This window comes from Octopus bimaculoides, chromosome 9 (genome assembly GCF_046866305.1).
Source record: "Octopus bimaculoides isolate indiv1 chromosome 9, ASM4686630v1, whole genome shotgun sequence".
Classification (NCBI taxonomy): domain Eukaryota; kingdom Metazoa; phylum Mollusca; class Cephalopoda; order Octopoda; family Octopodidae; genus Octopus; species Octopus bimaculoides.
Window position 1 is genome coordinate 8902400 of NC_142936.1, and position 23169 is coordinate 8925568.

At 37.6% G+C, this 23169-nt stretch overlaps 1 protein-coding gene across 2 annotated transcripts in view; it reads right to left on the reverse strand.

Moving 5' to 3' along the window:
• LOC106882708 (transmembrane 9 superfamily member 3) overlaps positions 1-23169 on the reverse strand; it is a 53936-nt gene that overhangs the window by 25545 nt on the left and 5222 nt on the right. For both annotated transcript variants that reach the window (XR_016243025.1, XM_014933472.3), the window contains exon 2: positions 9373-9568. Coding sequence is in view for 1 of the 2 variants with exons in the window: in XM_014933472.3 (XP_014788958.1) it covers positions 9373-9568 (196 nt within the window). In the remaining variant the exon portion in view is untranslated. The remainder of the gene's footprint in view (positions 1-9372; positions 9569-23169) is intronic.

A 23169-nucleotide genomic window follows, 5' to 3' on the forward strand; every position in this document is an offset into this window, starting at 1 on the left:
TGCCTAATGAAATCAGTTCATTATTTTTGAATAACCCTGTAAATACACACACACACACACACACACACACACACACACAGTGTAAACATAAAACATGGGCCAGTGAGGGTTAGGGTTAGGAACACCCTATTGGCTTAAAAAACATAATAACAAAGAACACAAACTTTTGTAATCCTAGCTGGACACAATGTAACCAAAGAAAAAAAAAAAAAGAAAAAAAACAAGACAGTCACATCTGGAACATTTCTGATCAAACATTTACTGGATTAGAGCAGACCTAAGGCTAAAGAACAAGAACTAGTATAAACACAGATTATCTATACACATTGAATATATATGGAGATGGGGATAAAGTAAAGGAAATGAATGCATAGGGAATGAATAGGTCAAACATCTCAGTGAACATTTTCGAGATCAGTAGATACTTCTTTCATATAAGAAAAAAATCAATTACAAAATAAAATAAACGGCATTTTGCAACTTAAAACTAAGCAAAAACGTTGCATGAATAAACAGAGCCTCAATTTAATACAAGATGAAAACTGTAGCAGGAAATACCAAGTTGACATAGAAACAACCAGCACAACTATTGAGAAAGGCCAGAATCAATTTCCACAACACCATAAATATATTTTGCTCCCAAAGTCAGATTAAACATGTCCATTGTAATTGATTTATAAATATATATAATGAATCAGCTTATATAATGTAATGACCTACATTTTAGTATTTACTTCTTTGTTTATAAGACGTCTCAGGTGTGTCACGCTTCAGGTTCCAGCAGAAATCAGCCAGCATGGCTGGGCTCCATTTCCCCTTATACCTGTTTTCCATTGATGCTATACCTTGATGGAACCTCTCTCTCTCTCTCTCTCTCTCCATGTCCATCACTTACATCTCCTGCATTCTCTGAGAAGGACAGACGAGAATAAAACGTATCTTCAGTGACATATTGCATCCGAGATCATGGTAGCACTTGATTAGGCACTCCACTATACTCTCTCGCTGGGTCACTTGGTGCTTTCCCAAAAGTCCTTTGCATACATCTTTGAATGCATGCCAGGCCACTAGCTCAGTTTCATCCACAGTCGCTTCATCAGCTATAAGTCAATGAATCTGAGGGCCTACGGATAGGCCCACTTTAATCTCGGCACCGCTTATTTTCGGGAAGATCACCTTGAGGTACTGGAAACCTGGCTCGTTATGTTGCAGTAAATTGCTTCATTAGGCCTAGTTTTATATGCAGTGGTGGCAAAATGATTTTCTCCTTAACTAGTGGCTCATGATCTACATCATGGCATCCAAGCGTCATAGTTTCCTGACGTAGCCATTCTGAGTGCACATAAGGTTCTGATCTGGCCCCACTCGCCCATTTGCAAAGGAAACAGTAACTCTGTGTATCCAGTCTGTAGCCCATTAAGCAGGGCTACTACTTTCAAGCCCGCACAACTTAGCCACTCATGTCCCTTGTAACTTATGTGGTCTAGAATAAAAGCGAGGTTCTCATATGCCTCTCTTAAAATGAATGAGTGAGCAAAAAGAAATGAAGACATGGTGTTCCCAATGTGCAACAGAACAGCTTTTATGCTGTAAAGGGATGCATCTATGAATAACCTCCACTCATTTGGTTCATTAGTCAGCTCAAGGGCACTGAATCTCTGATATTACAATAAGTCAAGTTGTTTTCCAAAGTGAAGAATTGCTGTAGATCTGCAAAACGCTTCCTAAATACTGTAATTCAAGCATCTTTATCCAGTACGTCCCATTGCTGCAGACGTGAGACCAGGACTTCACTTTGTTGCTTAGTAAATGTTAAATCACGAACTAGATCAGGATGGGTGATAAGGGGCAGTTTCTTGTCAGATTTACCATGGATATGGACCCATATAACTATAAAAATATTGAGTGTACTTTTATAATTTTCATAGGTTAGGTTGACAAATACCTAAAGAATACCTCATTAAAATTATATCAAAATCCATTCATAACTTTTAGAGTTGTCAGTTTCGGCCCAATATTGTTTGCACTCAATTCCTACAGAACCATCATTGTATTTAATATAAGATGGTAATTTACAAGAAACTGGAGGGTCACTGAAAGAAACGGATGTTATATTCACGATCTACACACAAAATACCCTTAGAATACTCTCATTTCCATTTTTTTTTTCATTGTTATACAGTGTAATCAATCAATTATATAATAACCACCACAAGATCCAGTCCTTGCCATGATGTGGTGGCTTGTGTGCCTCAACAGTCTCTGAGAGCCATGAAAGATATGCCAGTGGAAGTACAAGCTCTTTGTCTGGCATCCCATGCTGGACAGGTCAAAGGATAGAGGCCATAATAATACAAGGTACCCTTCCCAGATGGGTTTGCATTGTGCCAACACCCCTACCTAGAAAAAAAGCAAAGTTACAGAAGTCTCAATGACAATTCAAAACCAAGATATGGGACAGGAAGGCCTTCCTTCATGGAAACATGAATCCACAAAGGCCAGCAGAGTTGAAAATGTAGAAATCCAGCAGGGAAAAAAAAGACAGGAAAGATAACCCTGAGTTGAGAACAGTAGGAAAAGGTCATCAATGGCTTATGCTCCATAGGGAACAAAAGGTTTGAGCAAGTAATAATTATATAAGGTCCCAGCAGATTTATAGAAAACGTCTCAAATACTCAATGTTAAAAGTGGTATCCATAACAATGTCAAGTCTAATCAAAACAGTTTACCAAGAATTAGCAGGTTGGGGAATAAAAGCTCGTAAATATTTTATGCTATGAGTATGTTTACAGAAACGGAGAAAAAATACAAATCACGCACTGCTCTCATGTTACATCATTCAAATACTGCTGAATTCACATGTGTCAATAAAATGCAAGTAGTAAATAAACTATCGTTAACATGGTCCTTAAAGAAAAAAAGAGAAAGTGAGAAAAAGAAGCAAGACTGTCTTATGTATAAAGGAATTATACTTTATCTAGGAAGCTTACAAAGACTTGGATGAGCTGGTGCAGTTGTAAACTTAGTCAAAATTAAATTATTTTTATTTTTCGTACTTTACTTTTAAACAGGATATCACCAGTGTACAATCACTAATTTTATTAACCAGTGTATAAACACTAATTTTGAATAGGTAGCATAAATTAACATTAAAAAAAAATAGATGTGAAAGAGATTTCAAACAATAGATTTTTTTTTCCCTTGTGTTTTTTTTTTGTTTTTAACCTTACATGTCTGAATTAGTTACAAAGATGAAACGCAACTGTATTCAAAACTTCTATAACTACATTAGGTTATTTGACTTAATAAGATTTTACAATATAACCTTAATTACACATAAAATACATAAGTTGAGGTTTCAAATTAATTACTGATGTTTTGTTTTTTCCAATTATTATGAATATTAAAACCAGTCAAGATACTTTAATTACTTTATGGAAATGACAATCGCTTTAAACTCATTCTCTCTCTTTCTCTACCTACGCCTCTTAACATCTGTTGCTTCTTCATTGCTCATATCGCCCAACCTCTCTCTCTCTGTACACTGCAACAGCAAGCATTCTCTTGCAGATACAAGGAGGGTAAATCCTCAGACACCATTCAAAGTTTTTACTCAAGTTACAAAAGTCACAAACCAATTTCTGCAATTATGGCAAACAATCAAAAGTTTGAAACGCAACTTAATTTCATTTTGAATTTTAATAAAATATACACAACAGCATATGTTACTCTGTTCACTTAAATATACTCTTTTGCTACTTGTTTCAGTCATTTGACTGCGGCCATGCTGGAGCACCGCCTTTAGTCGAGCAAATCGACCCCAGGACTTATTCTTTGTAAGCCTAGTACTTATTCTATCAGTCTCTTTTGCCGAACCGCTAAGTTACGGGAACGTAAATATACCACCATCAGTTGTCAAGCGATGTTGGGGGGACAAACACAGACACGACACATATATACATTTACGACAGGCTTCTTTCAGTTTCCGTCTACCAAATCCATTTACAAGGCTTTGGTCAGCCCGAGGCTATAGTAGAAGACACTTGCCCAAAGTGCCACGCAGTGGAAATGAACCCGGAACCATGTGGTTTGTAAGCAAGCTACTTACCACATAGCCACTCCTGCACCATCACTTTCAAGCTATATGATGCACCCTGTTACAATTACAGCATATGGGTGAATGATGTATAACCCAACACACTTCCTCTAAATAATTCCTCATCAAAAATCTAAGAGTAGTTTAGTTATTAAAAAACAAATTCAATTGTTACTTTTTAACTTTGGTAGTAAGAAAAAACACATCAACGAATATAATTACAATGCCGTGCGTGACATTGACATTTTTCTCTTCAGTTATTAGAAACGAAAAAAAAAAAATGAAAAAAAAAAATCAAGATGACTACAACATGTTGACTTTCTTCTAAGGTTACAAATGGTATTCACAGCCTCTACACAAATTTCTTTGTCAAATGTATTGCTTATTTTTTCACATTGCTTTGAATTCATACACCTTGTTTCGAATTAATCTTGTAGCTTCAAGATTTTGAAGGCATTCTTTTATTCTTTTATTTGTTTCGGTCATTTGACTGCAGCCATGCTGGAGCACCGCCTTCAGTCGAGCAAATCAGCCCCTGGTCTTATTCTATTGGTCTCTTTCACCGAACCGCTAAGTTACGGGGATGTAAACACACCAGCATCGGTTGTCAAGCGATGTTAGGGAGACAGACACAGACACACACACATATACACACACAGAAAAATAAAAGACGAAGGCAGGTGTATAAACAACAAGCAGTTGTATTAGTTTGACACTCGGGAAGGTGAGAAAGTGTTTTACATTTCGAACCTATGCTCTTCAACAGAAAGGAACACGAGGAAATAAACAGAGAGAGAATAAAAAAAACTTGTGGAGTTAGCGGTCAATCACAGCGACTCATATATATGACAGGCTTCTTTCAGTTTCCATCTACCAAATCCACTCACAAGACTTTGGTCAGCCCAAAGCTATAGTAGAAGACACCTGCCCAAGGTACCACGCAGTGGAACTGAACCCGGAACCATGTGGTTGGTAAGCAAGCTACTTACCACACAGCCACTCCTATTTTCAGAACGACATTGTAGAGTAGGTGTGAGAGGTCAAATCTGGTCAGATTTAACATAAAACAGGTAAAATATTCGGGTCAGATAAGGCCAGATTAAATGCTAAGGGGTTAAGTCAGTGTGGTTGTACCTGAAGTAACAGAGCTTCAGCAGTAATAATTCTGTTTATGCCAAATTCAAATCTCATTAATCACAACTGCTTTTCCTTGTATCAATGAAAAAAAAAAATCACTAGTGTTACAGGTATGAGATATATTGTCCCAGATGTTTCGGTGTCATTGATCTGATACTGACTTATTCGATATCAGTTGTATAACTGTGTCTCTCATTCCCCCACTGCACGCCAACCCTATTGTTTGTGTAGGAGCATATTTCTAGAGAAAGATTTTACATCAATAGTGTTCAATTAGCAAATTGTAATCTCTCTCTCTCACACACATAGTCTATATGTGCATATTTATGTGTACATGTGTGTGCACAAAACATACTGGCACCAAAAACCGGTTGAATCTCCAGTCAGCCGTGCCGAAACATCAACACCCAAACATTTGTACCCAATCTTCTCATTCTGTGGTATTCGTTATTGGCTGCATTTTAGCATATGTCCAATAATTTATTTGGTTTCTTTTTGACCACTTCTTTCCCTCTGATGACTAACGAGGCCAATTCTGTGGTATTGTTGTTGGCACTCCGTCGCTTATGACGTCGAGGGTTCCAATTGATCCAATCAACGGAACAGCCTGCTCGTGAAATTAACGTGCAAGTGGCTGAGCACTCCACAGACACGTGTACCCTTAACGTAGTTCTCGGGGATATTCAGCGTGACAAGGCTGACCCTTTGAATTACATGTACAACAGAAACAGGAAGTAAGAGTGAGAGAAAGTTGTGGTGAAAGAGTACAGCAGGGTTCGCCACCATCCCCTGCCAGAGCCTCGTGGAGCTTTAGGTGTTTTTCGCTCAATAAACACTCACAAAGCCCAGTCTGGGAATCGAAACCGCGATCCTATGACCGCGAGTCCGCTGCCCTAACCACTGGGCCATTGCGCCTCCACTCTGTGGTATTACACTGGAGATAATACAATTGACTGCAGGTGAGTTTGGCCTGAACAAGGAATGCTTATTACTTACTATAGACAGATACTGTAACTTGACAGTCCATGGCAGGTTTATTCATTTTTGCCAGCTGAGTGGAACAAAGTGTTTTACTCAAGAACACAATGCATCTCCCAGTTCAGGAATCGAGACCACAATCTTATGATCACAAGCCCAACACTCTAACCACTGAGCCACGTGCCTCCACATGGATTTTAAGGGGAATATTAATACGTGTGTTTGTTTCTTCAGGTAAAAGATGCCATAAAATTACTCTGGAAGATGGGAACAATAAGCACCAGCCGGAATAAATAGCATAGGAGCTTTTATGGACATACTCAAAAACATTATTTACATTTGACGGATATTTGTCCTCATCTGCTTTGGTATGGTTTCTATAACTGGATGACCTTCCTATTGCCAAACTCTTTATAGAATCTACTGTGTTTTTTACATAGCAAAGGCTATAAACTTCAGTGAGAAAACTAAAACAGTTATTTTTCAAGTGAAGTCCTTTGCCATATATGTTTTGCACCAAGTTATAAAACACTAGGTTGTCGGTGTTGCTGTCAGAAATGCAGTGAGCCAGTTGGAAACTTGCAAGTGATAATGTTTAGTGGTCACCAACTGACATAAAAAGAAAAAAATAGGTTATTTCAATTTTCCTTGGCTTCTTGCATCATCTGAAATTAATCAACTGTAAATTGATATCATTTCAGTTTATGAAGGTCAGTGAAATATTACTCAACAATTTGAGACATCTTTTACCAAAGTCTATCTTCTATTCAGTTACATTCTAATGCCCTGCCCCACAAAAGTTGCCGACACTCTATAAGCCTTGAGTGAAGGCCACAGCAGAGCGCTGTTCTCACATCTAGGACAATGCTTAATCACTAAGTTAACAAATCCCTTAAGATTATCAAGTATGTCAAGGCACTAGATTAGTGAACAAAAAAAGCCCTAAGTTCAATCACAATATTGTATTTATATGGTTAATCCATATGACCCCGTAAGGAGCACAGGGCTGGTTTCCCGGTGTCTCTGGTGTATGAAGTATTGAAATCTTTTGTTTCAACAATTCAATTCAGCAATTATTATTACTTGCTTCAACAGAGAGAATATTCCAGAGGGCTGAGGTTCTAAGGAGAAAAGACAGAGAATGGGGATTAGTGTGACATTTTTCTGTAACCATCATAATAACCTCTGTTCACCAGAGTTAGCTGGTCCCCTCTCAATCTTTTCTATCATCTCTTTTCACCTCTCATTATCCAACTACACCCAACTATGTACAAGCCACCATATCCAGTCTTTTTCCTTCAGAACGCCATAAATCTGGAATGTTCTTCTCCATCACTACTGTCTATCATGCAGGAGTTAAGCTACAGCAACATCTAATGGCATCGAGGTCCTTGGTCTTGGAGAGTATGCAAAAGTTATTGACGCTACTCCTTCCAGAAGATTCAGCAAGTAAAAAACAGAATTTATTACTTCCACAACCTCCTACTATGTATTAGTGACCTTCAACAATATATTCTTGCTTGCCAGGATCAAGTTAGAGTGACCTCACCATTAACAAACAATTATGCTAATGATGCTTTTGCAGTGACATTCTTCTTTGCTGTCTTTCACTGGGACTAAATGATATTACAAATTCAGATAATTATATAATTATCTAATAATTGCTAAAACAAATAATTTTAATACCAGCTAAAGATATCACACAACGAGAGAATGATTTTTGTTTTTATTTTGTATTTTTGTTTTTGATTTTTTTTTTTGGGGGGGGGGGTATTTTCTTTAGATGAGAGGGTACTAGTATTTTAACTCTTGATCCATTGTCAAAGGAATTAATGACAGTAAAGCTCTTAAAAAGTCAACGAGCAAGCAGAATCATTATCATGTCAGACAAAACGCTTAGCAGCATTTCATCTGGCTTTTTATATACTGAGTTCAAATCCCAGAGATCAACTTTGCCTTTCATATCTTCAGGGTTGATAAAATAAAACACCAGTCAAGTTCTGGGATCGATATAATCTCCTTGTTCCTTCCCATCAAAACCATTGGCCTTGAATCCTTTTATCCTGACACCAGGTAACCAGCCTTATGAGTGTTAGAGCTTAATAAAAAAAGTTTTTTAAGTTTTAGGCAAATTTCTTTTAAAGTTTTAAGCAAATCTGCAGAGTTGAGCAGAATAACTGCAGTAGCCCAAGACAAAACATGTCCATGCTGACACTTCCAATCAGTTAAGATCAGAAACCATGAGAACCACTGCCTCATTATCATTGTAATCAAGATGGTGAGCTGGCAAAACTGTTAACAAGCCAGACAATATTCCTTTTGAATAGTTCAAATCACAAGGGACCAATATTCTGGGAAGAAAAAGTTGGGCATACTGGTTCACGTGAGATCTGGGCACAATATGGATGGTGAGAGGAAGTGGGACCAAGTTAGCCAGGGGTGTCTGAGAGGAGGTTGCATGAAACCAGGTAGCTTTGAGGGGCTGAAATGTAATGGTGGTTGGAAAAACGGGCAGAGAAGAGATGTGAGACGTTTTGGCACAGCCATTTTGGCACTGCCCATTTGGCATCACTGATTTGACATCAGATGTTTCTTTCATTGATTCCTACCCTCCTCTCTCTCTCTCTCCGTACATGTATATTTCTGTGCTCACACACACGTGTGTGTGTGTGCATGCACGTGCACATGTGTGCATGTGGATCAAAAGTTGGAGTGTGGTGTTGTTGAGCAATTCATGCCAATCAATTAGATGGCCATTTTTGGATGCATTAGGATGTCCATATGTTACAACAGCCCCACCCCAGATGCAGGAGCAATACTCAATTGTGGATTTCGTTTGAGCTTCATAGGGGATTAATAATTTTCAGATTTGAAGGCCCTCTGGTTGTAAAGAGAGTTATACCTTGAGAGATCTAATAGCATACTTTCTCTCTGTTTGAAGTGGGGTATATAATACCATTTCCTTGATAGGTATAGTGATTGAATCTCTGTGGAGTAGGAGGAGATAAGGTTGGCATGACTTCACAGGCAGATATTTCCAAAGTCACCGATTCTTGGAGTCAGAGCAGGACTGCCATGAAAGTACTATTACATTCAACGAAGTCAGAAAATATCAGGAAATAATGCTGAAATAAAATATTTAAGAAGACATATTTGTTTACCTTTAAAATCTATGTCAAGACCACTAAACTGCAATTCAACACCAAGTAAGGCTTCACCCAGTGTTTCATGGTAATGACTAATGCTTTCTTTTGGGCCACCACAGAAGGGCAATGAGAAATACTCATAGGTTTCCTGCCGATTGTGGTATGGCCCTACTGTGTTCATCCATACGACCACTTCATCTGTATTGTCATACTGAAAAAAAAACAAACAGAATTAGTATTCTTAATAAAAGGATGAACATATTAAGTTTCAGAGGTGAGCAAGTTCCACTCAAGTGCTATAAATGCATAACTCAAGCTGTAATTTTAACGTGTCAAACCAACATCTTGCTTGTTTCTTGTCTTGGATTGGTTTACAATTTTTAAAATTTATTGGTAATGTACTTGTCAAGCAAGTAACTTGATTTAAGACTATGAGTTGAAACTTAAGTAACTACATCATAGAAAGGCCATTTTTTAAATGCTGAATATGTGATGTGCATGTATTACAGACAAATCTATAAATTTCCCTTTTTTGGCACCTCATGAAATATATTTAAATTTTCAGAGAACTTAAAAGCTTTGAGTGTTATCAAATGCATCTTCTCCAATGTGGTTGCTGTTCTTTTTTTAACTTCTCCAACATGGGAAAACATTAACAGAAAGACCCCCACCACCCCCACCACAAAATCAGATATTCAACATTAAAAAGGGTTATCTCAGTTTAACCCTTTTGATACCCAGCCATCTGAAGCCACCCTGGGTTCTATGGTACAAACTTCCTTTAGCATTTAAACTGGCCCAAATATTCTACTTTTTTACACTTAAATCAATTAGATCCCATCTTTCACACCTACCCTACAATGTCATTCAAAAAATATACAATCATACCAAAATCTTGAAGCTACAAGATAAATACATGATTAATCCAAAGCAATGTGGATAAATAAACATCACATTTAACAATCTGAATGCTAAAGGATTAAAGTGAGCTAAATTAGAACATTCCATCAGAATCTTGTGTTTATGCTCACCAACTGAATAAGGAGTTATTCACAAAATTCTTCATTATATTCCTAATTAATTTAAACTAATAGAAATATGGTGAGGAAAGGGTTAAACTAAAATTCCAGTCTTCAATACAGAAACACTGTGTTGACTGTGTTTATCCCCACACCATCGCTAGACAACCAATGTTGGTGTGTTTACATCCCATAACTTAGCAGTTCAGCAAAAAGAGACTGATAGAATAAGTACTAGGCTTACAAAGGATAAGTCCTGGGGTCGATTTGTTCGACTAAAGGCAGTGTTCCAGCATGGCCACAGTCAAAATGATTGAAACAAGTAAAAGATTAAAAGATTAATACACAGAATATTTTAAGAATTTTTTTAAAATACAATTTCTTACAATATTCAGTTCTAAAAATAGGATTTTTTAAACATTGAATGGTTACAAGAAAAGGTTCACAGGTAAAAAAAATGGTTGGGAAGCACTGATCTAAGATATTCCACTGCAATTAATGCACCCACTGCTTGCAGTGACTATGCAGTTGCAACCAACTGTTCTCTCACAACCTACATTCTAAGCAAAACCTTTCTCTGATGTTATGTCATGCTTTTAAGGTCCCTGCTACTCATAATAGGGATGTATTGATAGGCACACCATTTTACTCTTCCCTGTTTCAAAATATATTTCATCTTTTACTCTTTTACTTGTTTCAGTCATTGGACTGCAGCCATGCTGGGGTACCTGCCTTAAAGAGATTTCAGTTGAACAAACTGACCCCTGCACTTTTTGTTTTTAAGCCAGGTTCTTATTCTATGGATCTCTTGATTAACCGCTAAGTTATGGGGACATAAACACACCAAAACCAGTTGTCAAAGATATACACACACACACACACACATATATATATATATATAGCAACCTTCCTGCAGTTTCCATCTACCAGATCCACTCACAAGACTTTGGTCAGCCTGAGGCTATAGCAGAAATCCCTTATCCAAGGTGCAACGAAGTGGGGCTGAACCCTGAACCATGTGGTTGGAAAGCAAACTTCTTACCACACAGCCACACCTATGCCTATTCGAAGATATACAAACAATTACAAATGATTGTAATGCAGAATTTTCCATAGTCATGCAGTTCTGAAGTCATTCTGAAAGCTAGAGTGAATAAAAGAGTGACGAAAACTAGTTCTCTTAAGCAGCAATAACTGCACGTGAAAATATCTCTCTGTACTTACTGCCAATTTTAACAAGTAAATCAACAAATATCACAAATACAAATAGTCATTTCCACAAGTCAAAACAGTACCTAATCCAAAAGCACAATATTAGTTTTATAAGAAAACATATTAGCTTTTAACTTTTTAGCAGTCAGACTAATCAGGCAAATGTAGTACTTCTTTATTACCTCCGCCTTAGAGAAGGTCAAGCTATAGCTTTCAGTCATGCTTGTTTGTCCATGGTCAAGATATCTCAAGACCCGCTGAAGGTATTCGGATGAAACTTTCATGGAAATTTGGCCTTGTGACTGGCATGCACTGAATGGATTTTGGGATCAGTCTGGGACAAGACGAGGATTCTGGATTATTTTTCAGGTTTTTATTTTTTATTTTTGAGAGCGGTCAGGTTCATTTTTAGTATTCCCGCGCTAACGTTTCTGCCAGCTCACTGCCTTTATTGCAATTTCTATCTACTAATTCCACTCTGAAGGCATTTGCTGGCCCAAGGATATAGAAACTGTTTGCTCAAAATGCTATGCAGTGTGGGTCTAAACCTCAAAGTGATTATAAAGCTAACTTACTAACTTCATACACGCCTATTCCTTTATGTATAGAATCGCTATTATACGTATATATGAATTTGTGTGCATGTATATACACCATACAACCGGAATATTATATTTAAATTCTATATGTTCTATATTTAAATTCTATTCACACAGAGACACTAAATTCTATCCTGCCTCAAGGTCATTGCAAACTTGTGAAACCAAATCTTAGAAATATTCACTAACACCCTGCTGAGTTGGTTGGAATTCTTGAATTATCACAACTGCAGAGTGAAGTCATTGAAATGCTATATTTTATTAACTTTGACCATGAATTGTACCAAAGCAATTGTTTTGTTTTTTTATGCTCTTTTTATTAACCAGCAATTACATTTTGGAAAAGCCATTTTAACCATCTAAAAACAGACAAAAAAACAGTTCCATTAACTTTTCTTATTTCATGAGATCTCAAGATTTCCATTATCACTGTGGTCCTGTGTCAGTGACCAAGTAGTAGTAAATGCAATAAAAATGCGACTATGCGATTCCAGGTTCAGTCCCACTGCACTGCACTTGGGCAAATGTCTTCTACAACAGCAATGGACTCACCAATGATTTGTGAGTGAAATTGGTAGATGGAAACTGTACGCAAACTTGTGTTTGTCTACACCACCATTTGACAATCAATGTTAGTTTGCTTATGTCCCCATAACTTAGCAGTTCAACAAAAGAGACTAATAGAATAAGTATCAGGGTTTAAAAAATAAATACAGAATTCAATTTGTTCAACTAAACTCTTAAGGTGGAGGCACATGGCCTAGTGATTAGAGCAGCAGACTCACGGTCAAGGGATTGTGAGTTCAAATCTCAGACCGGGCGATGTGTGTGTTTATGAGCAAAACACCTAAGTTCCATGCGGCTCTGGCAGAAGATAATGGTGAACCTCTGCTGACTCTTTCGCCACAACTTTTTCTCACTCTTTCCTCCTGCATCTTGCAGCTCACCTACGACAGACCAGCGTCCCGTCCAGGTGGGGAACCAATACGCCAATGAAACCAGGAAACTGGCTCTTATCAGTCAAGTATGGCTCAAGAAGGAACAAACAACGACAACAAACTCTCAAGGGGGTACCCCAGCATGGCTAATAGTCCAATAACTGAAACAAGTAAGAGATCAAAGAAAAGAAAATAGCTTTTTGTTGGTTTTTAAATTACTAAAATGGCATTTTGCACAATGTAATTGCTTCTATTTCAAACCATGGTTTTAGAAGATCAACTCGCATCAGATGTGTACAAGACTGAAATTTCTAATAACCAATTAATAAAAATTTGTTTATCATGTTTTTTCAATCAATGCAAGAATTAGTTCATACTGTATTAGTGAAGTTAACATTAAATAACTAGCCAAGCACAAGTTATAAAATGATGAACATACAAACAATTCACAAGATGCAAGATTTCATTCCTAGATTAATACGCAATTATAGTTTTGAATTCTTTACATTCTGAACACATACCAAACCTGAAGTTGTTTTATTATGCTTCTTTTTTTTTATTTTAGATTTATATTTTTTGGTAAGGTTTGCAAATTTTAAGATATTTTAAAGAGAATGTTCTATTCGACATAGAAATATCACTCATCTTAATTATTGCTGCTGCATATTTTCAAAGCCACGGTATCAAGAATTTAAACAAAGAAATCACATAAAATCAGAATAAGGTGATTGGGTGTGGCTGTTTGGAAGTAGATGATTCGGCATGGCTGACTGGACAGTCAACCTGTTTTGGCAACAGTATGTTCCAGCATTAGTGGCAAACACACACATGCAGACACACAAGCATACAGAAACATACACATAGGCGTAGGAGTGGCCATGTGGGAAGAAGTTTGCTTCCCAACCACATGGTTCTGGGTTCAGTCCCACTGCACAGCACCTTAGGCAAGTGTCTTCTACTCTAGACTCTAGCTCCTGTTAAACCAGCCAACCCATGCCAGCATAGAAAAAAGAAGTTAAACGATGATGATGATGGGTTTCTTTACTTTTGTTTGCCAATTCCATTCACAATGCTTGGGCTGGCCTAATACTATAGGAGGAGGCACTTGCTCGAGGCACCATGCAATGGGACCGATCTCAAAACCATGTGACTGCAAAGTAAATTTTTGCAACCATTCAGCCACGCCTGTGGAAAAACAACAATTCATTATTCACTGGCAATAAAAGATAACATTAAGTCACAAGACACACTAGTAGTGTTACAACCACACACACGACTAAATTTCTACCAATCACAGAGTTCACACTATTGACATTTACACACATCACACAAGGAATATTAAAGCCGCTAAGTCTTAACATATTCACTGGCACCAACATTTCTCTAACACGAATATAGTACCAGTTTAACATTTAGATCTTATATAGAATATGTCAATCATGCTGGAGATCTCAACATCCCTGGCACAGTTCCAACAAATGAGCAATCCAAAATAGTGTTCTTTATTTCTTAAATTATACAAACATCAAATGTTAGAAAAGGAAACTATAACACTCAACATCAAAAACTATCTTACCATATTCCAAACCAATTAACAAACATAAGCATATTAGAACATCCCAAGTTCAGGGTCTCACCCATTGTACATAAACCAATATTGAAAATAGCAACTTATTTTCAAGGTCAAAAATTGTATTCTAGGTTATCATTCCTTTAGAATGAATTTATAATAAATATGTTCAGATGTGGCTGTGTGGTTAATAAGTTTACTTCCCAATCATGCTGTCTTGAGTTCAGTCTCACTGTACAGCACCTTGCACAGGTGTCTTCTACTATAGCCACAGGTTGACCAAAACCTTGTGAGTGGATTTGCCATCCAGAAACTGGAAGAAGCCTGTCGCAGGAATGTGCACGTATGTGTGTGTGTATCTAAACATCATATTATGATTGCAAATGAGCATCACCATTATACAAGTGATGTTATTTATTTCCAGTCTTCTGTGAAAAACATGTCTGGTCACAGGGAAATATTATTTTGCTAAGAAACAGGTGAGGGTTGGCAACAAGAAGGGGATTCAACTGTAGAATATCTACCAACAAATTCCATCTGACCCATGCCAGCATAAAAAAGTGCATGTTAAATGATAATGACGATTATGTGAGGGATCAAGTCTAGGGAGCAATGAACATTTAAAACTTTTGAAAATACCAAATCAATCTGAACAAAGAATTACATTAAAATTACACTAAATGCCACTCTGTCACCATATAGCCACATATATATATATATATATCAGGCATGTGCCGTCAGCAATTATTCAGGGTAGGCAATTGGTGACCTCTGTGTAGTAAAATACAAAAAATAAGCGAGACACAGGCGTGCGACTGAGTTGAAGGCAGATTTACTTCTGCCTTTATAGCACATAAAGAAAATGTTGTAGGAGTGTACGCAGCACGTGTACTACAGCATTACTATGAGTAGCTTAAATACAGAGATTGAAAAGCAGAGGTGAATAATGTCAGCCTAATCTACAAAAAAGATAAAATATTTTGTATTTTATGAGTAACCTTCATAAGTTCATTGAATTAGGTGCATATTTTGCCATAAAAGGAAAATGTTGCTATTGAACTATTTTATTTAAGGTAGGTACTTCCTTCCTTGCCTACCTAGGCAGCACGTCCCTGATATATATATATATATATATAGTTGTTATATTGTTTTGATAACATAATAGGTTAGATAGGACGATGTCTATATTACAATAACCAATAATATGTTGTGCATGTATAGTCATTTTACAATCATGAAATTAGCATTAGTTTGTCTCACTCATTTTCACGGAACCCCTAGGAACCTTTTGCAGAACCCTAGGGTTCCAGGAAGCCCCAGTTGAGAAACGCTGGCTTAGGGAAACAAAAAATTTTTCTCTCAACTGAGTAGCAAATAGTAGCCTGGAAATAATTTTATTCAACTAGTCATGCTAGATATAACCGAATTAACAAAGCCGTCCGGTACATATAAAACGGAAACATAATACATCTATAGAAATTATTTGGATTTTAAGCATACAAAGAGAACATAAAAAAAGAGCTTAACACAAAACTGATTAAAATTCAAATGTATGTAAAGTATGTGTGTGTGTGTGTGTGTGTCTTTGTGTTTGCAAGCAAGCACACATGGATATTTACAGAATTTAAAAGAAACAATTTACAAAAAGACACGAGTTCTAAATCAACACATTTGAAAATGTGGACGTGTTAAATTCAACAATGCAGCAACTTGTGGAAGTAGAATTGCTTACTAAAATCTCTTTCACATCCAACTTAAGATGGTTCTAGAAAGAGTATCCTTGCTAAGAAATATATATTTGTTCCATTTCAGAGTATTCTACTTCCACTTCAAACAAAGCAATACATCAGATACAAACAGCAGTGAAAGCTATTTTCAGCAATCAATAGTTCAATATTTCATTAATTAAATAAACTGTCTGAAGATATTCAATTGAATTTAAATTGATTGCTTTTTTAAACAAGATTTAATATTCGACAAAGCCCCACCTCCATTTTTAAAGCCCTCTTCTTTCCTAAAGCAACTGCTAGCCTTTTGGGACCCCATAACAGTCTTCTTATACTCATCAGGGTTACCTTTTTTGAGGTAGTTTTATGGCCAGATGCCTTCTCTGTTGTTGATCCTTTTAGTTGACTCTTACGACACACAGGGATTATGGTATTCAGGAAAGTCAGTGAGAATAGTTCATGCAGGGGACATTAAAAAGATAACTAGAAAAAAATATGCATTGCAATGGCTAAAATTATTTTGATTTGCTTAAACAAAAACAAGGTGACGACACTTAAGGCCAGGAAAAGATGTAGAATGCATTTTCAGTTACAGATTCCCAGAGGTCTCAATGTTCTAAAGAGACATTTTGACCCAAAGATATATACAAGTGTTGGGTGTAGAATAGTAAAAGGGGTATGCAGAAACACTAAAAAGTACTAGGCTTACAAAGAATAAGCTCTGGGGTCGATTTGCTCGACTATAAAAAAAAGGCGGTGCTCCAGCATGGCCACAGTCAAATGACTGAAACAAGTAAAAGAGTAAGAAAAGTCATGTCAGATTCTTGTTCCCTTCTTTTCTCTTCAGCCTTTTAGATTTGTTTAGACATCAATTAAGTCTATTTAGTTCCAATGTTGATGAGTGAGTAATCGACAGGCCAGAACTTGTGGTTGACTGACCACATCAGAATAAAACTTAAGTCCCCCACATGAAAGGACTGACACTTAAAATGAACAAAAGGACCAAGCAGCATGATGGAACATGTCAAAAGAACGAAACACACATAAAATGAATGTGTCCATATCCTCTCTTAAGCTCACCTTCCTGTTCCTTGAGAGTTCGTTCTGACACCCCATCACTATCAACTTTATCTTCTTCATTTTACCAGTTTCTCTCGCCCACCTCTATATAATGTGAGGTAGCCATGTATCTCCTCTTTTAGCAGGATTCATCTGTTTGACCCACCATCATATTTCAAGCTTTCAATCCACAGCATAAAGCCACCAGCACTTTCAAATATGGTAGAACCTCGGTTCTCGAACAACTCTGATCACGAATAAATCGTGCTTGATAGATAGGTAGGTAGACAGACAGACAGATAGGTAAATGGATAGGTAGATAGATAAGTAGGTAGATAGATAGGTAGGTAGGTAGATAGATAGGTAGACAGACAGACAGAGATAGATATATATAAAGCACGATTTATTCATGATCCGAGGCATTTGTAAACTGAGGTACTACTGTATTAAATGAATGGTCATATTTTGCCAATTAAATACACACACTAACATTTGATATTCATTTCAGATTTATTATTATTATTATTATTATTATTATTGTAGTTTCATTGTCAAAGCTCTTTTGTCACACATCCTGCGACCTCTTTAGTGACTCTTTATCCATTGTGTCTCCAGGGGATTTCTTTCAGTTTTGGCAAACTAAAACCACTCATAAGGCTCTGGTTGGCCCAGTGCTTTAGAAAACGACACTTGCCCAGTGGTACCAGACAGTGAGATTGAACCTGGAACCATGTGGTTGAGAAGCAAACTTCTCACCACACAGCCATGCCTGAAAAAATTAAAATTATTTTGATAAGATTACTAAGTTCATTAGAATCCCTTGCACATGCAAAGACAGTGCAAGCAGACCTTTTTAGCCCACCATGATCAATTTTTATTATTTTCAATCTTATTAGGGTGTTATTTACATTATTTACATTTGACGGAGGGTGTTACTCTTTACTCTTTTACTTGATTCAGTCATTTGACTGTGGCCATGCTGGAGCACCACCTTTAGTCGAGCAAATCGACCCCAGGACTTATTCTTTGGAAGCCTAGTACTTATTCTTTTGCTCTCTTTTGCCAAACCGCTAAGTTACGGGGACGTAAACACACCAGCATCGGTTATCAAGCGATGTTGGGGGACAAACACAGACACACAAACATATACACACACATACATATATATATATATATATATATATATGTATATATACACATATATACAACGGGCTTCTTTCAGTTTCCGTCTACCAAATCTACTCACAAGGCTTTGGTTGGCCCAAAGCTATAGTAGAAGACACTTGCCCAAGGTGCCACGCAGTGGGACTGAACCCGGAACCATGTGGTTGGTAAGCAAGCTACTTACCACACAGCCATTCCTCCGCCTATATATATTTTAGTTTTAAGTAAAAAAAAAAGAAAATAGATAAGCTTTTTGTAACATTTTACAGGGAGATTATTTTAAGGCCTATCATGTCTTATCTAAAAACCCATAACAACCCACTGCTGATGTGTGTCATAGGTTTGTTATCACAGTTCTAGGAGAGAAGCAATAACCACTTTGTGTCAACATGGTTGTGTGGTTAGGAAGCTTGCTTCGCAACCATATGGTTTAGGGTTCAGTCCAACTGTACAACACCCTGAGCAAGTATCTTTTACTATGATCCAACCAAAGCCTTGTGAGTGGAGTTGGTAGATAGAAACAAGCAACCAGTAGTGTGTAAGGAGGGTTCCTCTGTGTGTGTGTGGGAGGTGCATTGTTGTCTTGACATAATTGCATCATCATCATTTAAGGTCCACTTTCCTTGCTGGCATGGGTTGGATGGTCTGACAAGAGCTGGCAAGCCAGAAGACTGCACCAGGTGTCACTGTTTGGGTATAGTTTTTACGCATGGATGCTCTTCCGAACACCAACCACTTCACAGAATGGACAAACATGATGGTTGTAAATGAGCACCACCTTTAACTCATTAATATTCAAACTGGCCACATCCAGCTCGAATGTCCCAACTGTTTCATGTTCAACCTGGTCAGATCAAGCTGCTCACACTTACCCTATAATGACATTCTAAAAATAAACCATCACATCATCGAAATCTTGAAGCTACAAGGATGAATAAGCATTACATTTGACAGAGTAATCTGAATGCTGAAGGGTTAACCCATCTGAATGCTGAAGGGTTAACCCATAAAGTGCTGGGATTTGCACTTACATAGCATGGACTGCTGAGCACATTTTATGAAGATGAGACTACCATGCACACATAAAAAACAAAAAATAGTTAAAATATCTTAGTATATAATAGTGGCAAGTTTTACATCATCTGAAAAGTCATTAGTTGAACTATTAGTCCTCTTGCATTCTGGCGGGGTATCAGAGTGTTTGAGTGACATTGGACCCCAACAAACGCCCATAAATTAAATGCATCTATCTGGGCCACGATCATGGCCCATTGTGCTTTATGTGTTAAGCAAGGTTGTTCATTCTTAGTCTATTGTAAAAAAAAAAATGTCTAGCTTTGGAAAAATATTACCTTGCTTATAAACAAGTGTTGGCAGCAGGAAGGGCATCCAGGTATAGAAAATCTATCTCAATAAATTCCATCTGATCCATGCAAGCATGGAAAAGTGGATGTTAAGTGGTGATGGTTCACTTATTTCACTGTTCAATGGACAGGTTGGACAGGTTTGTAGAATTATATTTTTACTGTAGTCCTAAATTAAGTTCCAACTACAATCATCATATCTCTACATTACTTTAACCTGCCTCTTATTTAGCTACAATTCATTATCATTTCATTCCATAGCACTTTGAGTGATTTCCATGGAGCTACAGTATCTCTCGAGGCTATCTTACGCCAATAACCAGAGTGCACTCAATGCTAAATGCTTATCATTCCCACTTGACTTCTAACTCAAATAAAACTAGATACAGCGACTCAGAAGCAATTATTAAATTACGTGAGTCAGTAAAAATATACGGACAACAACACTGGCTAAATGTGTTAAAATTTCCAATTCGATAGCTACAAGTTGCACATAATCATTCTTTAACATCCGCTTTTCTATACTTGCATGAGTTAGACAGAATTCATTTAGGCGGATATTTTTCTTCTATGACCAGATGTCCTTCCTTGTTCACCAGTTCTCACCTGTTCCCATGGCCAGACAAGTTTTCACAAAAGACTAGAAACAAAGGAATACTCTTAAATGAAGGTGACATTTGTTCATAATTGTCTTGTGATGTCAAGACAAGGAAATCACTAAGACACGTATATAAACACACATTCAATTTCTGTTTACAAAAGCCACTCACAAAGCTTTGGTCATCGTGGGTCTATGGAAGACACTTGCCCAAGAAGCTAAGCGATGGGGCTCAACTCACTTGTTTCAGTCATTTGACTGCGGCCATGCTGGAGCACCGCCTTTATTCGAGCAAATCGACCCCAGGACTTATTCTTTGGAAGCCTAGTATTTATTCTATTGGTTACTTTTGCCGAACTGCTAAGTTACGGGGATGTTAACACACCACCATCGGTTGTCAAGCGATGTTGGAGGGACAAACACAGATACACAAACATATACACTCACACATATATATACATATATACGTGCTTCTTTCAGTTTCCATCTACCAAATCTACTCACAAGGCTTTGGTCAGCCCAAGGCTATAATAGAAGACACTTGCCCAAGGTGCCACGTAATGGGAATGAACCCGGAACCATGTGGTTCGTAAATATCATCAACAGCTTAGACTGCAAACAGTCTAAGTCTTGCTCGTTTTCCAGACAATGTGCCAGGTTCATTACACACTCAGTTCAACACAGAGGTATGTTTTTTTGGTTTTGTTTTTTTCTTTTTAGTAAAAACACAAGCAAACACCATTAACAATGAGTCATAAAAACACTTGACTCCAAAGCTGGAACACAATCAGTTGTCTATTTTTAGTATTTTATCTTGTTTCTACATGTCTCATTTATTTTACCGCCATAACTGAAATCCAATAGAGATTACGTTTATAGTATTCCCGCTTTACTGGGGGGGGGGGGGGGGGGCACGGCATGACAGGATTAATCAAGAAAATGAATAGGTGTGCATTTGATTATCATCATCATCATGATTTAATGTCCCCATTCCAGGTTGGCTGATTTGACTAGACTGCATTGTGCTCCGGTGTCTGCTTCGGCACAGTTTCTACAGCTGGATGCTCTTAATGCCAACCACTTAAAAGCATGCATTAAATGCTCTTTTTCATGCTACCATCACTATCAATGTCCTCATTGCAGCTAACATGACAAGCCTTGAGGAAGATGGGAGTGGTTTCTTGGCTATGAGGGGAGTTAATGTAAAATAGAAACAGAGTAAGACAAAAGAGGTTCTTACTGTAGAACAGTGGTTCCCAAACTTTTTCGGACTGCCACCCCCCTGACTCGCAGGCCACATTCCTAGTGCCCCCACCCCAACTAACCATTACAAACATAGACCTCTTTCTGAACCAGATTCAAAGCAACTGTATTTCACAAATAAAACTTAACCTAACAAACCCATTATTGTGTTGTTTATACATGAATCTCTACCCCATTATTGCCCCACTTTTTTCAATGCTCCCTCGAAACTTTACACCACCCACCCCCCAGGGGATGGGCTATACCGCCCACTTTGGGAACCACTGCAGTAGAACTACATGGCTACTCACATTTTGGAGAGATGATGAGACTGGTTAAAATGGCCACTGAGTACAATGCTGTACTTGTTTCATCTTTCATCTTTTAACTTTGATGTACTTTAGAGTTTTGAACTGATAAACTGAGATGTTTTTTTTTTATTATCATCATCATCATCGTTTAACGTCCGCTTTCCATGCTAGCATGGGTTGGACGATTTGACTGAGGACTGGTGAAACCAGATGGCTACACCAGGCTCCAATCTGATTTGGCAGAGTTTCTACAGCTGGATGCCCTTCCTAACGCCAACCACTCCGAGAGTGTAGTGGATGCTTTTACGTGCCACCAGCATGAAGGCCAGTCAGGAGGTACTGGCAACGGCCACGCTCAAAATGGTGTATTTTACATACCACCTGCACAGGAGCCAGTCCAGCTATTTACAATTATTTACTGCTTTTATATCCTTCTGCCTTACCTTTTAATAAAAACAATCATCTTTAATACTTCCTAAGCTTACATTTAGTTGTTTTGTAATGTCTTTTAATGCATAAAAAGCCATAACTGCATAGCTGTAACCTTTAAGCTTAACGAGTTTAAGGGTTCTAAAATGTGGTCTGATGATCCACGGTGCACAAGCATGTAGAGTCCTTTCAATCAATATAACTAGATTAGCCTAATTACAAACAGGGAAGGTGGTGAGCTGGCAGAATCGTTAGCAGATCAAACAAAATGCTTGGTGACATTTCTTCCAGTTATTTTTACAATCTGAGTTCAAGTCCTACCAAGGTCAACTTTGCCTTTCATCCCTTCAAGGTCAATAAACTAAAACACCAGTCAAGTATTAGGGTCAATGTAATCAACTTCCTACACCTCCACCCTACATCCTCTCGAAAAGGAAAAAAATTTACTGGTCTTGGACCCTGCAATGGACTGGCATCTCATTAAAAGGGAATGTTGTGAACTCAGTCACTTGCAAGCCATGGAAGTCAGGTAACTGACCAACTGAGCCCTTGGGCCCGAAGAAAAATAAATTACTAACAA